The 20546-nt window shown below is 40.3% G+C and overlaps 1 protein-coding gene across 1 annotated transcript in view; it reads right to left on the bottom strand.

Annotated features, from left to right (window-relative positions):
* Positions 1-20546, bottom strand: part of MOCOS (molybdenum cofactor sulfurase) — a gene marked incomplete at its 5' end in the record, with an annotated part of 77827 nt that overhangs the window by 21324 nt on the left and 35957 nt on the right. The window contains 2 exon segments of the mRNA XM_036766679.1: positions 7170-7308; positions 13613-13718. Of these exon segments, the coding sequence (XP_036622574.1) occupies positions 7170-7308; positions 13613-13718 (245 nt within the window).

Raw genomic sequence — 20546 nt, 5'->3', positions numbered from 1 at the left:
AACCTCCCTCTATAGCATTGTGGAACCACCCCATCCCATGACATATCATCCCTACTCCATTCTCTGGTCTTTCTAATGATACCATAAGTAGTAGGTCTTGGACTCAAAAAGAGTAATGAAATGCCTGTACTATATTATAGACTGAGAATTATTGTTACTATTATCACCAATAGTGGGACTGGAACACTTGACAACGGCACAGTGCCTTACACACAGGACATGTTCAATAAATATTGGATGACTAGCCTCCTTATTGCTCTCCCTGCCTCATGTCTTCCCACTCCAATCCATCCTCCAAAAGCTTCTAAAGTCCACGTATGACCACGTCACACTCCTCAATAAATTCTAGCAGCTCCCTATTGCCTCTGGGATCATATAGAAACACTTCTATTTGACTTTCTAAAGTCCTAGACAACCTATACCCAACCAACCTTTGCAGCCTCATTATACGTTACTCTCTTTCCTTCACTCTATGGTACAGCCAAACTCCCCTTCTCTCCACTCTGCACTTCTAGCATTGCTCTCCACTCCCATCTCCCATCTCCCATGCTTGAAATGTTCTCCCTCCTCAGCTCCACCTCTTAGAATCTCCCATTTTCCAAGTACCACTTTCTACATATAACTTAACCTTATCTCCCTAATTACTAGGGCCCATCCAAATTACCTTGCATCTTAAAAACATATTTACAAATCCATATATTAGCACATAGTACTTGCTTAATAAATGGTTGTTGGGGTGGGGGTGGGGAGGTGGGGAGCCAAGGTGGTGGCTGGAAAGTGGGGACTTGCATGAGCTCCCACCCAGGTCCCTCCAAACACCTATAAAAATGGCTCTGAACAAATTCTAGAACTGCAGAACCCACGAAATAGCAGAGGGAAGCAGGGCTCCAGCCCAGGACAACCTGGATGGTCACAGGGTAAGGTCTATCGCACGGACCTGGGAACGGAGCAGAGCAGAGCCCAGCATGGGCCACATGGACCAACCAGACCGGGAGCCAGGCAGAACAGGGCCTAGCACCCTGAATCAGTGAGCCATGGCAGTTACCAGACTTCTCAACCTACAAACACCAAAGACAACAGAGAAGGTTAGTGGGAAAAGCTGCTGGGACAGAGTGAAAGGAGTTCCTAGGCAGCCACCACCCCAGAGGCAGCAGAGGTGGTGCAGCTCAGAGGACTACAGCTGCGGTTGCTTCCGGCCCCGGGCCCACCTGGTGGAAGGAATTAAGTGGTGGATCTAAGCGGGAGTGCAGAGTCAGCTTAGATCTGAGTCCAGTTTGTGTTGGCAGTTCTTAGGGGAAGAGTAGCACTGGTGTGGCAGAGCTTGCTGTGTAGCTCTGAAAACAACAGTGCAGCCCCTCAAGCTTGGGACAAAGTACTCTATACTCTACAAGCAGTCATACCCCCACGAAAAACTCAAGGGTCAAGTAAGCTGACTGGGAACATGGCCAGGCAGCAAAAATGGACTCAGATTCAGACTCAGACTTTGGAATCATTCTTTGGTGACAAAGAAGACCAAAACGTACAGCCTGAGGAAGTCAACAAAGTCAAAGAGCCTACATCAAAAACCTCCAAGAAAAACATGAACTGGGCTCAGGCCATGGAAGAACTCAAAAAGAATTTGGAAAAGTAAGTTAGAGAAGTAGAGGAAAAATTGGGAAGAGAAATGAGAGTGATGCAAGAAAACCATGAAAAACAAGTCAATGACTGGCTAAAAGTGACCCAAAAAAACACTGAAGAAAATAACACCTTAAAAAATAGACTAACTCAAATGGCAAAAGAGCTCCAAAAAGCCAATGAGGAGAAGTAGGCCTTGAAAGGCAGAATTAGCCAAATGGAAAAGGAGGTCCAAGAGACCACTGAAGAAAATACTATCCTAAAAATTAGATTGGAGCAAGTGGAAGCTAGTGACATTATGAGAAATCAAGAAATTATAAAACAGAACCAAAGGAATGAAAAAATGGAAGACAAGGTGAAATATCTCATTGGAGAAACCACTGACATGGAAAATAGATCCAGGAGAGATAATTTTAAAAATACCTGAAAGCCATGATCCAAAAAAAGAGCCTAGACATCATCTTTCAAGAAGTTTACAAGCAAAACTGCCCTGATATTCTAGAGCCAGAGGGTAAAATAGAAATTGAAAGAATCCACCTATTGCCTCCTGAAAAAGATCCCAAAAAGAAAACACCTAGGAATATTGTTGCCAAATTCCAGAGCTCCAAGATCAAGGAGAAAATAATGCAAGCAGCCAGAAAGAAACAATTTGAGTGTTGTGGAAACACAATCAGGATAACCCAAAATCTAGCAGCTTCTACATTAATGGATTAAAGGACTTGGAATATGATATTTTGGAGGTCAATGGAGCTAGGATTAAAACCAAGAATCACTTACCCAGCAAAACTGAGTATCATGCTCCAAGGCAAAATACAGATTTTCAACAAAATAGCTTTCTTAGTGAAAAGACCAGAGCTGAATAGAAAATTTGACTTTCAAACACAAGAATCAAGAGAAGCATGAAAAGGTAAACAAGAAAGAGAAATCATAAGGCACTTACTAAAGTTGAACTGTTTTGTTTACATTCATACATGGAAAGATGATGTGTATAATTCGTGAGACCTCAGTATTAGGGTAGGTGAAGGGAATATACATATGTATATATGTGTATATATATATATATGTATATATATGTATATGTATATATATATATAGACAGAGGGCACAGGGTGATTTGAATATGAAGGGATGATATCTAATAAAATCAAATTAAGGGATGAGAGAGGAATATATTGAGAGAGGGATTAAGGGAGAAATAGAATGGGGTAAATTATGTCATATAAAAGTGGCAAGAAAAAGCAGTTCTTTTGGAAGGGAAGAGGGGGCAGGTGAGGGGAATGAGTGAATCTTGCCCTCATTGGATTTGACCTGAGGAGGGAATAACATACACACTCAATCAGGTATCTTACCCCACAGGAAAGAAGAAGGAAGGAGATAAAAAAGGGGGGGACAATAGAAGGGAAGGCAGATGGGGGAGGAGATAATCAAAAGGAAACACTTTTGAAAAGGGACAGGGTCAAGGGAGAAAATTGAATAAAGGGGGATAGGCTAGGAAGAAGCAAAATATAGTTAGTCTTTCACAACATGCATATTGTGGAAGGCTTTTGCATAATGATACACATGTGGCCTATGTTGAATTGCTTGCCTTCTTAGGGAGGGTGGGTAGGGAGGGAAGAGGGGAGAGAATTTGGAACTCAAAGTTTTAAAAGCAGATGTTCAAAAAAAGGTTTTATATGCAACTATGAAATAAGATACACAGGCAATGGGGCATAGAAAGCTATCTTGCCCTACAAGAAAGTAAGGGAAAAGGGGATGGGGGGGAGTGGGGTGACAGAAGGGAGGGCTGACTGGGGAACAGGGCAATCACAATATATGCCATCTTGTAGTGGGGGGGAGGGTAGAAATGGAGAGAAAATTTGTAATTCAAACTCTTGTGAAAATCAATGCTAAAAACTAAAAATATTAAATAAATAAATAATCAAAAAATGTTTGTTGATTGAATGATTCTATAACTCTGAAGTTCACTCTTGGGCATGTACACTGTGGCCAAATTCTTTGATTTCCATTGTGTTCATCCTAATTAAATCCATATTCTAAAAAGGAGGTGCAGAGGTATAGTAAGAATAAAATGTATCTCAAGATTTTATACCTTAACCTTAGCCATGATCAGAGTGTACCTGCTATCAGAGTGTGATTAATTATTTCTTGCCATATACCTCAATCACACACTACTGCCACCTATTCTGAGAAGGAAGTACAATACAGGCCAAAGGACTCTAGGATGAAGTTCACTCTTGCTTTTTGGTTGCTGGTAGTATCTTGTTCTATGTGTTATCCTGAATGCTGGAGCCATGCTTCCCTTGAAGTTCTGCTTATCATTTTGCACTTCAATTTTCATCCTCCTGGTTCTAAGGTGATTGATTTATTTCTGACAATTGAAAACTTTGAATACTTCACCTCTCTCTTGACCTCTTAGTTTCTAAATTTCAAGCTAGTCCTTTTTCATGGATGCCATAATTCCCCAGGTGATACCTCGTCACTAGGTATCACCAGGCTTGTGGATGCTTGGCTTACTTTTTATTCCTAGCAGCAATGGAAACCTTAACCATCTGTCTTAAAGGTATCAGGCCTGAACCTCTGCCCAGCCATCTCTCACTAAAAACATTGACTATTACTCTTTCTCAGAGAATTTTAATCTGTATAAAGAAATTAACAAAAGGAGTCCACTAAAAAACTATCCTCTCCCCCTAGGTCTAAAACCTCAGACAAACACTTAATGCCCTTGTCAAATGCAGAAATATGGCCACCAAAGACAACAGCAGTTTAGATTGCAGGTTCATTTCCAAAACATTGCAGAGAAGGATAGGAAAATTATGAATTGTTTCACCTCAGGAGAAAAAAAAGTACAGAGCAGTTGAAGAGAAAACAAGATTTAAACCTGAAGTAGATAAAAATTCCCTGGCTGAAGCAAGGTGTTGGCACAGTATCAAGGTCTTCTTTGCTGTCGGTGTCCTGTACACAATGCCCAAATTCCTTTCTTAGCTTCTGACTCCTCTTGCTCAGAATGTTGGCCTGGTTTCTGTGTGCTCATAACCAGTCTGTATCCCTGGATTCCAGACTAGGTTGTCTGTTTTGACCTTTGAGAATTGTGTGGTCCTTTGATTCTACCCTAATTCTCACCTACTGCTTAGCACTGAACTTGGTACTTGTACATTTTCTCATTTCTGATGATACACCTGGTTCCTAACCCAAAATGTTGGTCACCAATTTGCTGGTCCTTCTCTGAACCGGACTCATGCCTACACCCTCCTACTACCTCTAGTCTTAGCTTAGATTCTCTGGTCTTGGCTCCTGAGTCTATGACTCATTTTCACCTATATTCCTGACACTGATACAATCTCCATATAAAACTTCTAACAGACAATAGGGAATGCAGAGACTGGTGCAAGTGAAAAGACAGGTCTCTCAGAGGAGATTTTGGAGTCATTCCCAAGAGGTGATAGCTAAGACTGTGTATGTGGGTGCGACTTCTGAAGAGGAGTGTGGAAAGACAAAAAAAAAAGACTAAAGCAGCACCTGGGGTGAAACCCCAGTTAGGGACATGGGAAGAAAAGGAAGCATAAGAAGAGGTATGGCCAAAAAGGAAAGAGGAGAGCCAGAAAAGGAGAAGGAATTGAGGGGAGGGGAGAATTAAAGAAAGGAGAGAGGCAATGAGCTTATGGGATTAATACTTAATAACTAGCAAATAATAAGCACTGAATAAATGCTTTGTCTCTCTATCTAATGTTTATTATTTAGATAGCCAGAGAGTTGAAATCAGAATCATTAACTATCTGGCTTTTGGAATTCTAGCTATAACCAGCCACTTTATGTAGACTTTATCAAGAAACGCCAGATCAAAGATGCTCTTTGCTCTCCCTTAGATGTCAAACCACCTCCTACTTGCCCTACCTCTCCTCAAGCCCTTCTTTCTCCTCCTTTCCTTGACTGCCTTGAAGCCCAAAGCAACAGAAAAATGAAAAGTTAAGAATGGTTAGAATTGGTTGAGAGGAGCTCATTTGGTATCTTTCTTCTCCCAAAACTCTGACCCCAACCTTCAAGTGCCGTTTGCAGTGCTGTTAGCCCAAGACCATAGCTGTCAGTGAAAGGCAACTCACTGGTAGCAAAGCTTCAATTTCACGTCGGTGGCAAAGGAATTCTGTGGATTTTTCAGGAGAGGAGATCATCTCATACTCAAGAATATTTTTATTCTATTTTTATCACTGTCTTAGTCAATGGAGTTTTGCAAACTCTTTGGGAGACACAGAATACATCCCTAAAGAAGCTGAAATTTAGAGTAGCTCTTAAATTATCCATTGCTAAAGAACGGCTTGGAAAACCTGGGGAAAAGATCATATACACTTAATAAATTGGGGTGAACTGACTACTGAAATGGGGAGTAGACATTAAGGGGGAGTAGAATGTACCAAACTTGTGAATTCCCTGCTATAGGAAATTCTTGGTAAGGAAATGCCCTCTGCCAGTGCAGACCAGCATTTGCTCTGCAACTTCCAGCCTTAGAGAATTGCCTATGGCATAGAGATGACCAAGTGACTTGTTTAGGGTCACACAGACAATATGTGGTACTCACAATGCCAGGCTACCTCTCTATGCAAAGTTATGTCTTTAAAAAATGATATTCCATATTGAGGATAGAGACAGGTAATTGAAATTTTGTGTTGACTGGTTACTCTGTTCCAAACCCAAATCTTCAAAATTGACAAGGCTTAGGGAGATGATGCTGATCCCTGAATCCTCACAGTGATCAGTAGTCAATTTCACTTCAATCCATCTAGCCCAAAACATACCTGAAGGGAATCCCTTAAATGACATGTGACAAGTAGTCATCTAGTCTTCGCCTAAAAATTTCTAACTTCTTATCATTAGGAAGTTTGTTTGTTTTTTTTTTCTTCTGACATCAAGCATAAATTTGCCTCCACCACATTCATTGTTCTTGATTCTGCCTTCTGGAGCCAAGCAGAACAAGTCTAATCCCTCTTCCATCGGAGAGCCCTTCAAATACCTCAAGACATCACGTCATCCAGACACTGACAGAAGTCACCATCACCATGCTGACCCCTTTTATCATACCTCAACAGCATTTTAGCTAGAAAGACTAGAGATCTACCAAGTAGGGTCGAGAGAAGCATGGTACCAGTTTCTACAAGGCTACCAACCTCTTAGTTTGGAGGGAGGAAGGCAGGGCAATTGGGGTTAAGTGACTTGCCCAAGGTCACACAGCTAGTAAGTGTCAAGTGTCTAAGGCTGGATTTGAACTCAGGTCCTCCTCACTCCAGGATCTGTGCTCTATTCACTGTACCACCTAGCTGCCCCCATCTTCTTAGTTTGACTGAAAATGTTAACAAGGTAAGGGAAAGGGGGCATAGGATCCTTACACATAAGGAAACTGAGTGAGGGTTAGGAAGGTTAAGTAGCTTGCCCAAGGTCAAAGAGGGAGTAAAGATCAGAGGCAGAATTTGAACATAGGTCCTTGGTATTCTTTCCACAGTACTACAGAAGGTTTGGATCTATGTGGGGATCTCTGGGTACAAATAATAGAACTTTTTGCTACTTACCAGAAAACGTAGGGAGCCAATGGAAATCTCATCCCATTTCTCTTCTTCAAAAGCCTTAGTTCCATTGATAACTATGTTGGCACGGAAACGTTGAATTAGCTCTCTCATTGGCAATAATTCTTCTGTTCCATTTTCATCACTGTCAATACACAGCCCCCCATAAATTGGAAGTAATATATTAATTTTACTGTAAAAACTACTTATCTGTCAGACTAGATGACTACTATTGTTTATTTATTGACACCTTACTTATACTTGGGGTCTTGGCGATTACTTCATTACCAAGATTTTGGGGAACAGACAATAATCTATAAATGGAAGATGCTGTCCCACCTATAGCTTATATTTAGACACAGAGCACAATCCTAGGAGAAAGCAAAGATGTTGAAATTTTGTGTAGCTCTTAAATTATCCATTGCTAAAGACGTGAAAGGCTTGGGAAACCTGGAAAACATCATATACACTCAATAAATTGTTGTTGATTAATTGAGAAGAACTGACTACTGAAAAGAATTAATTCTCCAAAAAAAAATAAAAGAAAGCTTTTAAATAGTAATACTGAGCCTCAGTTGTCCAAATAATTCACATCATCTAAAACCATTTTCCTTTAAACCACGAAAATATCACCAGGAGTTACAATCTAGATCTCAGTGACTTGTCCTATTATCCTGGAGAAAACCATCAAAAATCACCAGCGTGACAAAAATCTTGGTGGGGTATAGAATGAAGTTGGAGTCAGCAACTGTGTCTCATGGAGACAGGATGAATTTTTAGCAGTGTACAGTGGGAAAAAATCAGTGAACTGAATGTCAGGAAGGCCTGGGTCCTGCCTGGTTCTGCACCCTAACAATTGTGGGTAGATAGTAGTGGTGCTTCTTTATTTCTAGAGAAATTTAATTCTTTCCTTTCTCAAGAAGGGAAAGTGACATCTTTTTCCTCACCAGATGGCCTTATAGTGTGGGGAAATATCACCACCTAGTGGTGTATTCGGATACTGCTACCAAAAACTTCTAAAGCCAGAGGTCAGAAGGCCAATTCTGTAAGGCAGACTGCCTTTAAGTTTCATAAAGTGATAGCTTCATTTTTTCCTAAAGATGTGAAAATGTGAGACAACTTTAAAAGTACTTAGTGGAAAGTCCTGAAACGCTACAATGCCAAAGAGAAGTCACAGAATGTCAATGTGACCTAAGCTTCCTTTCACCAACCCAAAGGAGAAGTATCATCAGGGAAGGGAGGAGAAAACCTCGATCTAATGCCAGCCCAGAACCCTCTGCAACACCCCTTGGAGGTTTGAGCTTCACTATTCCTGTTCCACTGACCACTGTTCCTATAGCTAACAATCTCCCACCTCCTGGATCTCTCCCTATCCCTATATTAATCAATGGAGAAACTCTCACCTTCCATGGACTTCAATCCCCTCCTTCTCAACCCACCTCCACTCTTATCCTACTCCATCCCCTCCTGCCCCTTCCACTGTGCCCTCTGCAATACCCTTAATTCTGGTTTTTTTTTTCTCTCACATTTCCTTCTATTGACTAGTCTTCACTAAATCCTGTCTGCCCCATGACACTCCCATGGCCTCCTCGCTAATACTGCTCTCTAGCGCTTCTCTCCCACCCTGCCTCTCCCTGACCAACCCTCACATATACACTCATCCTAGAAGAAGAGTCAGAACACTCTTTGCTTCCCAATGAAGCTTCCACTTTGCCTCCATTACTCAGCAACCTCTCCTTTGAAGTTCAATCACAATTTTCTGCCCAATTGAAATCATGGTGGCAATTGTACGCTGGGCCCCAAGTCATTCTCCCTCATTTGTCCAGATGTTCAGCATCATGCTCACATTCTTCCTCTCTTTCCCAAATCCTTCTCTTACACTAGGGGACTTCAGTATTCCCACTGTGATATTCACAATGATGATCCCTTTCCCTCTTCCTAATCTCCCAATCCTTTAGACTCTTTGAATCCCATGACCTGCTCCTACAATTGACTTCAGACACACATAAGGGAAGTCACATACTGGATCTCTACATTGTTCACAAGCTTTCCACTTCTCTAATTAAGAAATGTGATCTTCCTCTATCTAGCGACAAAGTCCCTATTCCTCATTTATCATTGTCCTCATTAAAACCCCTCTCAGGCCTTTTTCAAGACTTTATCCCTATTCTGAATTCACTTTCCTCCCTTTCCAATTTATAGTTAATTGTTTCAACTCAAGCCATCTAGGTGGGCTCAGCGAATAGAGTTCTGGACCTGGAGTCAGGAAAACCTGAGTTCAAATCCAGCCTCAGACACTTACTAGCTGTGCATCCAAGGACAAGTCACTTAACCTTTGTTTGCCTTAATCCACTGGCAAAGGAAATGGCAAACCACTCCTTTGCCAAGAAAATCCCATGGACATTATGGTTCATGGGGTCACAAAGGGTGGGGCACAACCGAACAACAATTTCAATTCGACAACATCCTCTCAAATCCCTCAGTCTTTTGTCTCTCTTCTGTTCATCTCTTACCAAACCTCAGTCCAAGATTATTCCCATCATCCACCTTTCCTACTCCTAGTCACATGGACATTAGAGACGAAGAAAGTCCACGATTGCGCTGACTTGGTACATTAAAATTTCATGTTATTCAACTTCAACCAGACCTTCTTTCCAGTGAATAGAGAGCCCAGCATGGAGTCAGGAAGATCCAAATTCAGATCCTGCCCCAGATACTTATAAGATGTGTGACCCTGGGCAAGTCCTTACAGAACTTATTTTAAACCTTTTGGAGTCTGCTATAAATTCCTCCTTTCTGTCTCACTCAGTTGAGGATGTTGCCTCTTATTTAATAAGATGATTAAAATTATTCCTTGTGAACCCTCCCATCTCCTATTCTCTTCATCTGAAAACTGCCTGACACCATTCCCCATTATATCACTTCTCCCCTAGACCCTGAAAATGAAGTATCCCTTTTCCTTCCCAAGGCTCACCTCTCTACATCTGCACTTGATTCCATCTTCTCCAAATCTCTCCATCCTTAAACAAAATTCCTACGTTCTACCATCCCCATTAAGCTCTCATTTTTTTATCTCCCTTCCCTTTTTCAGTCAAAATCCTTGAAAAAAAATTTGCCTTTCCTGATCTCCCCACTGTTAATGTCCTCTACCCCAACTGCCTTAGATTTATCAACTTTACATTTATACCCTATAGAATTATATGTGTATTTGTTCCCCATTAGAACCTACACTCCTTGTGAGTAGTTTGTTTTGTTCTTTGCACTTGCATCTCTAGCACTCTGCCTGGTACACAGCAAGTACTTAATAAATGCACATTGGTTAAAGATTAAAAAATCACATCCAATCCCATTATTGACAAAAAAAGTTTCCTCTATAATATCCCCAAGCAGTGCTGAAGCATCTTTTGCTAGAAGACTTCTCATGAGAGGGTATCCAATACCACCTGAAGCAGCCCATTGAACTTTTGGATAGCTCTGATGAGTGGGGAGATTTCCCTCACATTTGACTGAAAAAGTCTATGACTTCCAAAGAGTGTTCCTAGGTTTCCCCTCTGTAGTCAAGTAATATAATCTCATGCCTTGTCCACATAGTAACCCTTTAATATTTGAAGACACGGCCCCTTTAATTTTTTCTTCTTCTTTAGGCCAAACACCCCCAATCCTTTCAAGGGATCTTCATGGGGTATGAACTTGAAGGCCTTAACTGTTCTAGTCATGCTCCTCTTATTGTTCTCTGGGTTATCAGTTTTATTCTGGAAAGCATGCTATCTGTGCTAGGCTAATTTACCCTGAAGAATTTTAGGTCATTCTGTTCTACCTATGCTTTCTTTGAACCCTTTGAAGTTTGTTTTCCCAGTTCAACCCAGGGCAGAACTACATTCATTCACATAGTCAGCAAAGAATCAAGATCAAGAATCAAGATACCAGGCTTACTCAGTTGGCTATGCTACCAGAGACCCTTCTTAAACCTTGCTTTTTAATCGATCACCTGACATGGTGCCTTGTACACAATAGGCATTTGATATATGTTGAATTGAAGATAATTAGATTAAGCTCCTTTCACTATTTCTAGCCTGTTCCCTTAAACTAAGATAAAGAGTAAAATTAAGTTATAAGCAGCATTTGAAAAGATTTTGACAGACTAGAACATAAAACAGGATCCTAATAACATTCAGCTTAATAGAGATAAATGTTAAGTCTTATACTTGTGTCAAAAAAAAGCCAACTTCACAAGTAAAAGGTGAGTGATTATAGCCAGATGATAATTCATCTGAGGACTTAAGTAAGATTGACATGGGTAAACGGTGGATACAGGTACCCAAAAAACCCAAACTCTCTATGTAATTTGAAGTATTTGGAGAGAGGTAGAGTATCTAGGGTTAGGAATGTGACAATCTCAGTGTACTCTGCCCTAGTTAAACCATAACTGAAGTATTATATTTAGTCTGGACGTCATATTTTAGAAAGAACATAGCAAGGCTATAGAACATCCAAAGGAGGGCCACTAGGAAGGGATGGTGAAGGACATCAAGATGATGCCTAATAATTAATAATAATAATAATAATAATAGCAAATATCTTTAGTAGTTATCACTTAACAAGTTTAAACACCTTTGCAATATGAACAAACATTTCTCAAAATAAGAAATGTAAATGATTAATATTCTTATGAAGAAATGCCTAATCATAAGAGAAATGCCAATCAAAACAACTCCAGGGTTTCACCTCGGACCCAGTAAATCGGCAAAGATGACAACAAATGGGAATGGTGAATACTGAAGGGGATGTAGAAAGATGGGTACATTAATTGTAGGTGAAGCCATGAGGTAATACAGCCATTCTGGAAAGCAATATGGAATTATGCAAAGAAAGTGACTAAAATGTCCATAGCCTTTGATTCAGGGATTCCACTGTTAAGCATAAAACCAAAGGAGACCAATGACTAGACATTAAAATATGTTTTTATCCCGGCAGCTAGGTGATGCAGTGAGTACAGCACCAGCCCTGGAGTCAGGAGGACCTGAGTTCAAATGCGGCCTCAGACACTTGACACACTTACTAGCTGTGTGACTGTGGGCGAGTCACTTAACCCCAATTGCCCTGCCTTCCCCCCTCCAAAAAAAAATGTGTTTATCTATGCCACAATGTTTATAGTAACATTTTGTAGCTGCATTCCTGTCCATCCTTTAAAGTCTAATGCAAATATCATCTTGGTCATAGAACCACAGATTAGTAGCTGAAGGTGAGCTTAGAGATCCTCTAGTCCAACCTCCTCATTTTACAGATGAGAAAACTGAGGCCCAGCTTGCTCGAATTGCAGTTAATTAAGAAGCAGAAGAAGGATTCAAACCCTGGTCCTCTGGTTCCAAATCCCGAAAGCCTTTCCTGATCTCCCCTGTTATTAACGAATAACTCAGACTTACATCCATTTTTCTTTACACCTGTCAAATCAACTTACAAATTAATACTGTTCGTTGTATTTGTATCTAATCCTCTCACAAGGCCGTAAGCTCTTTTGCAGAAGGAACCTTATCTTATCTAACCTTTAGATCTCCCCTACCTCTGGCCACTAACACAGTGTCCTACATTCTGTACAGGCTTAAAAATGCTTGCTGAATTGAATTGGATTTGGTTTCTTATTCATCATGGACCTTCAGTCCCTACGGGTCATCCAGTCACCTCCCCCATTATTGGAAGGACTAAGGATTCATCTGAAACACCTATATCCTGCCCCACCCCCATCCTAGGCATGTAAGTAGAGCAGAAGGTTTCTTCAAGATCCAGTCTCAAGTATGATTATGAATTACATTTTAAATTTGCTCTTTGACCCCATGAACCTTATAGGGCACAGATCTTGAAAAAGGGAAAACCTGCTAAGAATTTCATAGCCCGTGAAAGAAAATGCCACCCTTGCAAGACTTTCATCTAAGGTGTTAGCGCTTACATCAGTGGGAATGGCAGCAGCCTGAAACCAGAGACCCCCACAGGTCTGGAGCAACATGTTCTACCTGGAAATGCTTCAAAGCCCATATTTCAGCTTGTATCTTCCCCGCCCCCATTCATGATCAAGCACAAACTGGAACCCCGAATTTCATCACAATAAATTTGGCTTCTGATCTGCACGTTTTATGAGACATGAGGCCTGTCTTTCATTTCTCTGCTGTGGCCATAAAGTCACCTCCTTAGAAGACATCTACTGCTAAGTGATTGGGAAAACAACATGCTCTTGAGCTGCCGATTCACTGGCACAGTACTTTGCATATAATAGGCATTTAATAAATATCTGTTGAATCTGTTGAGCACCAATAAGGGTGAGTCAAATTTTGAAAGAAACGGGAGGACCACCCCAGAGAGCAGCAAAAACTGCTAAGAGACAGTTGTCTACAAAATATCCATCATTTGCCAACAGCTTACATAGGTCTGCCTCTTCTTAAGAAAGTATTTCTTACCTTGCATTTAACAGCTGATGAAGCTCCAAAACACTAGCTCTATTTATCAGGAGATACTGTGCTTCATTTACCAAAGAAAGGGAAGCTGTTGTGGCATGAGATGGATCTAAAAAGAAACAAGTCAGCATTTTAATATCATAGTTAGAAGCAACAATATGCTATGTCTTGTTTAGCAAAATACAGTCATTCCAGCAAGGTCTGGATTTTCAAAAAAGAAGCCCATTTCCAATTAATTTGTATTCAAAAAATTAGAGAAGCATTCTGATAGAAAAAAGGTTGGGAGGCCTAGTCATAATGATCCTACGAAAATTCCCCTTAAAATGAATAAAATCCATAACTCATACACATTGAAGGACAAAGAATTACGATGATAAAATAACATGAATTTGTCATTAAAAGCATATCCAAAATGTTAACAATCAATACAATACTATACTGAAATTTTGATGCAAAATAAAATCTTTCCAAGGAGAAAATAAATCACAGAACCAGAAACTCCAACCATTTTCTCCCTGTGCTTCACACTGTGTTCTTACCACAGAAGTAACAGTACCTTGGAGCTGGTCTTATATGAACTTAACTTCTGACTTTGCAACCATGGTGATTCTTTACTTCCACTTCCCCCACTTTTCCAATCAGCTGAATTGGAATCTCCCTCTGTGAGGGAGATTTATGTAAATGCTGTTATCCTCATTTTTCAAGATGGCTTGGAAAGATGAAATAATTTGCCTGAGATACCACGGGTAGTAAGCATCAGAGGCCAGGATTCAAATCCAAGGAGACTGGCTAGAGTTAATTAATTAATTGGACATGAGGCAGTTAATATTGTGCAGCAGAAAGAGCTCCTGCAAAAGGTCCTGAATATCAAGGGAATTAACGAGAAGTAATGCTAGGGAAGGTGGCCTAGCCATACCAGATCTTAAATTGTATTATAAAGCAGCAATCATCAAAACTACTTGGTACTGGCTAAGAAATAGAGTGGTGGATTAGTGGAATAGATTAGGTACATGAGACACAGAAGTCAACGACTACAGCAATCTACTGTTTGATAAACACAAAGCCTCCAGCTTCTGGGATAAGAATTCACTTTTTGACAAAAACTTCTGGGAAAGCTGGAAAATAGTATGGCAGAAACTGGCCATAGACCAATATCTTACACCATATACCAAAATAAAGTCAAAATGGGTTCATGATTTAAGAATAAAGGCTGATACTATAAGAAACCTGGGAGAGCAAGGTTCTGTCAGATTTATGAAAAATGGAAGAATTTATGACCAAACAAGATATAGAAAATATTATGAAATGCAAAATAGATAATTTTGATTACATTAAATTGAAACATTTTGTACAAACAAAGCCAATGCAACCAAGATTAGGAAGGAAGCAAAAAACTGGGAAAGAATTTTTACAACCAGTGTCTGATAAAAGCCTCATTTCTAAAATATATAGAGAACTGAGTCAAATTTATAAGAATACAAGTCATTCCCCAATTGATAAATGGTCAAAGGATATGAACAGGCAGTTTTCAGAGGAAGAAATTAAAGATATCTGTAGTCATATGAAAAAATTCTCTAAATCACTATTGATTAGAGAAATGCAAATAAAAGCAACTCTTAGGTACCACATCTCTTCTGTCAGATTGACTAACATGAGAAAACATGAAAATGATAAATGCTGGAGAAGATGTGGGAAAATTGGAATACTAATACATTGTTGGTGGAGTTGTGAACTGATACAATCATTTAGGAGAGCAATTTGGAACTATGCCCAAAGGGCTATAAAAATGTGCATACCCTTTGACCCAGAAATACCACTTCTAGAGCTGTATCCCAAAGAGATCCTAAAAATGGGAAAAGGACACACATGTACAAAAATATTTATAGCAGCTCTTTTTGTTTTGGCAAAGAACTGGAAATTGAGGGGATGCCCAACAATTGGGGAATGGCTGAACAAATTGTGGCATATGAATGTAGTGGAATAGTATTGTGCTATAAGAAATGATAAGCAGGTGGACTTCAGAAAAACCTGCAAAGACTTACATGAACTGATGCTGAATGAGGGGAATAGAACCAGGAGAACACTGTACACAGTTACAGCCACATTGTGCAATGACTAACTTTGATAGACTTGGCTCTTCTCAGCAACGCAAGGTAACTCCAAAAGGCTTGTGATGGAAAATGCTATCTACATCTAAAGAAAGAACTGTGGAGTCTGAATGCAGATCAAAGCACACTATTTGCTATCTTTTTTGTTTTGTTTTGTTTTGTTTCTTCTTTCTCGTGGTTCATTCCATTGGTTATAATTCTGCTTTGCAATATGACTAATGTGAAAATATGTTTAATGTGAATGTATATGTAGAACCTATATCATATTGCATTCTGTCTTGGGGAGGGGTGGGAGGAAAGGGGGAGAAAATTTAAAACTCAAAAGTTTGTGGAGCTGAATGTTGTAAATTAAAAATTAATTAATTAATTTTTTTAAAGAGAAAGAAAGAGCTGCTGCATTGGAGTCAGGAGGACCTGAGTTCAAATCCAGCCTCAGACATTTACTAGCTGTGTGACCCTGGGCAAGTCATTTAACTCTGCCTCAGTTTTCTCATCTGTAAAATGAGCTGGAAAAGGAAATGGCAAGCCACTCCAGTATCTTTGCCAAGAAAACCCCAAATGGGGTCACAGAATTGTCAGACACAACTGAAACAACTCAACAACAATAAAAATAAATCATTTGCAGATGATTTAGGTTATATTGCAGTTACTTCTGTTTGCAAAGCAATCTGGTACAGAGCTGGGAGCTTCACTAAGTGTCCTTGACTCATCAAAACAGGCTTTATTTTACCCACAAAGGGCTGATCATCCCTGGGCATTGGCCGGGTCCTCTAGTTCAGCTGGACAGATCAGCTGGGAGCAGAAACAGTTGTAAGATGGTAGGTGTGATTTAGTGTCATGCGACTCCCAAATTCAGGAACTTCATGACATGCTAAAGTGAACTGGGGGCCTGATTTATTAATTCCTTAAGATCAGTTTTATAGTCAACCGAATTTCAGTTAGGTAAAGTATGTTTGTATAAAAATATATTATATTTCTTTAATGTAATAATAAAAATAATAATAGGGTTATAGAGCTAGAGCTAGGAGGAACCTTGGTCTCATCTAATCTAACAACCTTCCTTTTGTTGTTGTTCAGTAGTTTCAGTCGTGTCTGACTCTTTGTGACTCTTCTTTGGGTTTTTCTTGGCAAAGATACTTGGAGTATTTGGCCATTTCCTTCTCCAGCTCATTTTACAGATGAGGAAACTGAGGCAAATAGGGTTAAGTGACTTGCCCAGGGTCATTTAGCTAGTGTCTGAGGCCAGATTTGAAATCAGAAAGATGCTTTATCCGCTGCACCACCTAGCCACCCTAACCCTCCTTTTACAAACAAGGAAATGGTAGCCCAGAGAAATTAAACAACTTCTCTTACATTACACAGGTAGTAAAAGGGCAGAGCCAGGATTTGTATTTGGGTCCTGTAACTTCCAATTCCTGGCTATCTCCAGTGCACCACACTGCCTCCCCCTCTAAGTCTATGCTTCTTCATAATGTGGAGGATACCTTGGGTTCTGGAATACTGTGCCAAAAGAGCTGAAGCTCTGGAAGGTTCTAGGCATCTGGAAATGCTTTAATTATGGCCTGAAGACAAAAGGAAGTTGTAGCTGAGTAGAAGGTAGATTTACAGGTCCTCCTTGAAGAGGCAAATAAAAGTCGATGCAGCTGTTTTCATCATGAATCAAAACACAAAAATAAAAAATTTCATGGGAAATTTAATCCTTTTGTTTTACAGTGCTCATGATAAACAAATGATTATAAAAATAAGCGTATACAACAACACTTTTGAGAAGAGGAAAAAGTAGAGAAACTCTAAGATCCTGATAATATCATCCAATTAAATCAAACTAATTAATACATACACAGTGTGAAATCACTCTGCGATTTCAGTGCAAAGATGGGAATAAGAGAACAGCAAAGAATATGTTAGAAAACAGACTCAGAGATCTAGAATTGGAAAAGACTTCAGACCCATCTGATTCCACTCCCTCATTTGATATATATGAGGAAACTGAAGCCCAGAAAGGTTAAATGATTCGCCTATTGTCCCACAGGTAGGACGTATCAAAATCAGCATATGAATCAAAGGTCTCTGACTCCAGAGCTAATATTCTTCAAGGAAACAAATGGTTACCAATGTGGGAATAATTTCTAAATTATTAATTTCAACTTTGAGGGACTGAAATTCAAGATATATTAAAGAAGGGGGGCGGAGCCAAGATGGCAGCGGGTAAGCAGGGACTAGAGTGAGCTCCGTACCCGAGCCCCTCCAAAAACCTATAAAAAATGGCTCTGAACCAATTCTAGAATGGCAGAACCCACAGAACAGCAGAGGGAAGCAGGGCTCCAGCCCAGGACAGCCTGGATGGTCTCTGGGTGAGGTCTATTCCACACGGAGCTGGGAGCTGGGAGCTGGGAGCTGGGAGCTGGGAGCTGGGAACGGAGTGGAGCAGAGCCCAGCCTGAGCGGCGTGGACCATCCAGACCAGAAGCCGGGCGGAGGGGGCCCTAGCGCCCTGAATATGTGAGTTGCGGCAGTTACCAGACCCCTCAACCCACAAACACCAAAGACTGCGGAGAAGGTTAGTGGGAAAAGCTGCGGGAGTGGAAGGAGTTCGAGGTTTGGCTTCCAGCCCCGGGGGCAGCGGAGGTGGGGCAGCTACAGCTGTTGTTACTTCCAGCTCCAGGCCCACCTGGTGGGAGGAATTAAGTGGCGGATCAAAGAAGGAGTGCAACAGCCTGCTGAAGATCCAAGCCCAGTCTGGACTGGGGGTTCTTGGGGAAGGAGTAGTGCGGGTCTGACAGAGCTGGCACCTCCCCCCCAAACGTGGAACATAGAACTCGTTAGTCTACAAGCAGTCATACCCCACTGAAAAACTCAAGGGTCAAGTTAGTTGGTTGCGAATAAGGCCAGGCAGCGAAAACGTGCCCAGATTCAGTCTCAGACTTTGGATTCTTTCTTTGGTGACAAAGACCAAAACATACAGCCTAAAGAAGACAACAAAGTCATAGAGCCTACAACAAAAGCCTCCAAGAAAAACATGAACTGGCCCCAGGCCATAGAAGAACTCAAAAAGGATTTGGAAAAGCAAGTTAGAGAAGTAGAGGAACAATTGGGAAGAGAAATGAGAAGGATGCGAGAAAACCATGAAAAACAAGTCAATGACTTGCTAAAGGAGACCCAAAAAAATACTGAAAAATACACTGAAGAAAACAACACCTTAAAAAACAGACTAACTCAAATGGCAAAAGAGCTCCAAAAAGCCAATGAGGAGAAGAATGCCTTGAAAGGCAGAATTAGCCAAATGGAAAAGGAGGTCCAAAAGACCACTGAAGAAAATACTACTTTAAAAATTAGATTGGAGCAAGTGGAAGCTAGTGACTTTATGAGAAATCAAGGTATTATAAAACAGAACCAAAGGAATGAAAAAATGGAAGACAATGTGAAATATCTCCTTGGAAAAACCACTGACCTGGAAAATAGATCCAGGAGAGATAATTTAAAAATTATTGGACTACCTGAAAGCCATGATCAAAAAAAGAGCCTAGATACCATCTTTCAAGAAATTATCAAGGAGAACTGCCCTGATATTCTAGAGCCACAGGGCAAAATAGAAATTGAAAGAATCCATTGATCGCCTCCTCAAATAGATCCCAAAAAGAAATCTCCTAGGAATATTGTTGCCAAATTCCAGAGCTCCCAGATCAAGGAGAAAATACTGCAAGCAGCCAGAAAGAAACAATTTGAGTATTGTGGAAACACAATCAGAATAACCCAAGATCTGGCAGCTTCTACATTAAGAGATCGAAGGGCTTGGAATGCGATATTCCGGAGGTCAATGGAGCTAGGATTAAAACCTAGAATCACCTACCCAGCAAAACTGAGTATCATGCTCCAAGGCAAAATATGGATTTTCAATAAAATAGAGGACTTTCAAGCTTTCTCAGTGAAAAGACCAGAACTGAATAGAAAATTTGACTTTCAAACACAAGAATCAAGAGAAGCATGAAAAGGTAATCAAGAAACGGAAATTGCAAGGGACTTACTAAAGTTGAACTGTTTTGTTTACATTCCTACATGGAAAGATGAGGTGTATGATTCATGAGGGAATTGAATAAGTTGAAGTTGAAGGGAATATGCATATATATATATATATATATATATATATATATGTTTATGTATATATAAGTGAATGTGTATGTATGTATATATCTATGTGTATATGTATGTATGTGTATGTATGTGTATATATATGTGTGTTTATATATATATATATATATATGTAAAAGAGAGAGAGCAGACACAGGGTGAGTTGAAGATGAAGGGAAGATATCTAAAAGAAATAAAATGAAATTAAGGGATGAGAGAGCAACATACTAAGAGAGGGAGATAGGGAGAGAGAGAATGGGGTGGATTATCTCGCATAAAGGTGGCAAGAGGAAGCAGTTCTGTGGGAGGAGGGGAGAGGGCAGGTGAGGGGGGAATGAGTGAACCTTGCTCTCATCAGATTTGGCCTGAGGGGGAATACCATACATACTCAGTTGGGTATCTTACCCCACAGGAAAAAAGAAGGAGGAAGATAAAAAAAAAATAAAAGGGGGGGGATGATGGAGGGGAGGGCAGATGGGGGTGGAGGTAATCAAAACAAACACTTTGGAAAGGGGACAGGGTCAAGGGAGAAAATTCAATAAAGCGGGATGGGTTGGGGAGGAGCAAAATGTAGTTAGCCTTTCACAACATGAGTAGTGTGGAAGGGTTATACATAATGATACATGTGTGGCCTATGTTGAATTGCTTGACTTCTTAGGGAGGGTGGGTGGGAAGGGAAAAGGGGAGAGAATTTGGAACTCA

This window comes from Trichosurus vulpecula, chromosome 1 (assembly GCF_011100635.1).
Source record: "Trichosurus vulpecula isolate mTriVul1 chromosome 1, mTriVul1.pri, whole genome shotgun sequence".
Lineage (NCBI taxonomy): Eukaryota > Metazoa > Chordata > Mammalia > Diprotodontia > Phalangeridae > Trichosurus > Trichosurus vulpecula.
Note: the sequence above shows the minus strand (reverse complement) of the source record. Positions and strands in the feature narration are given on the sequence as shown.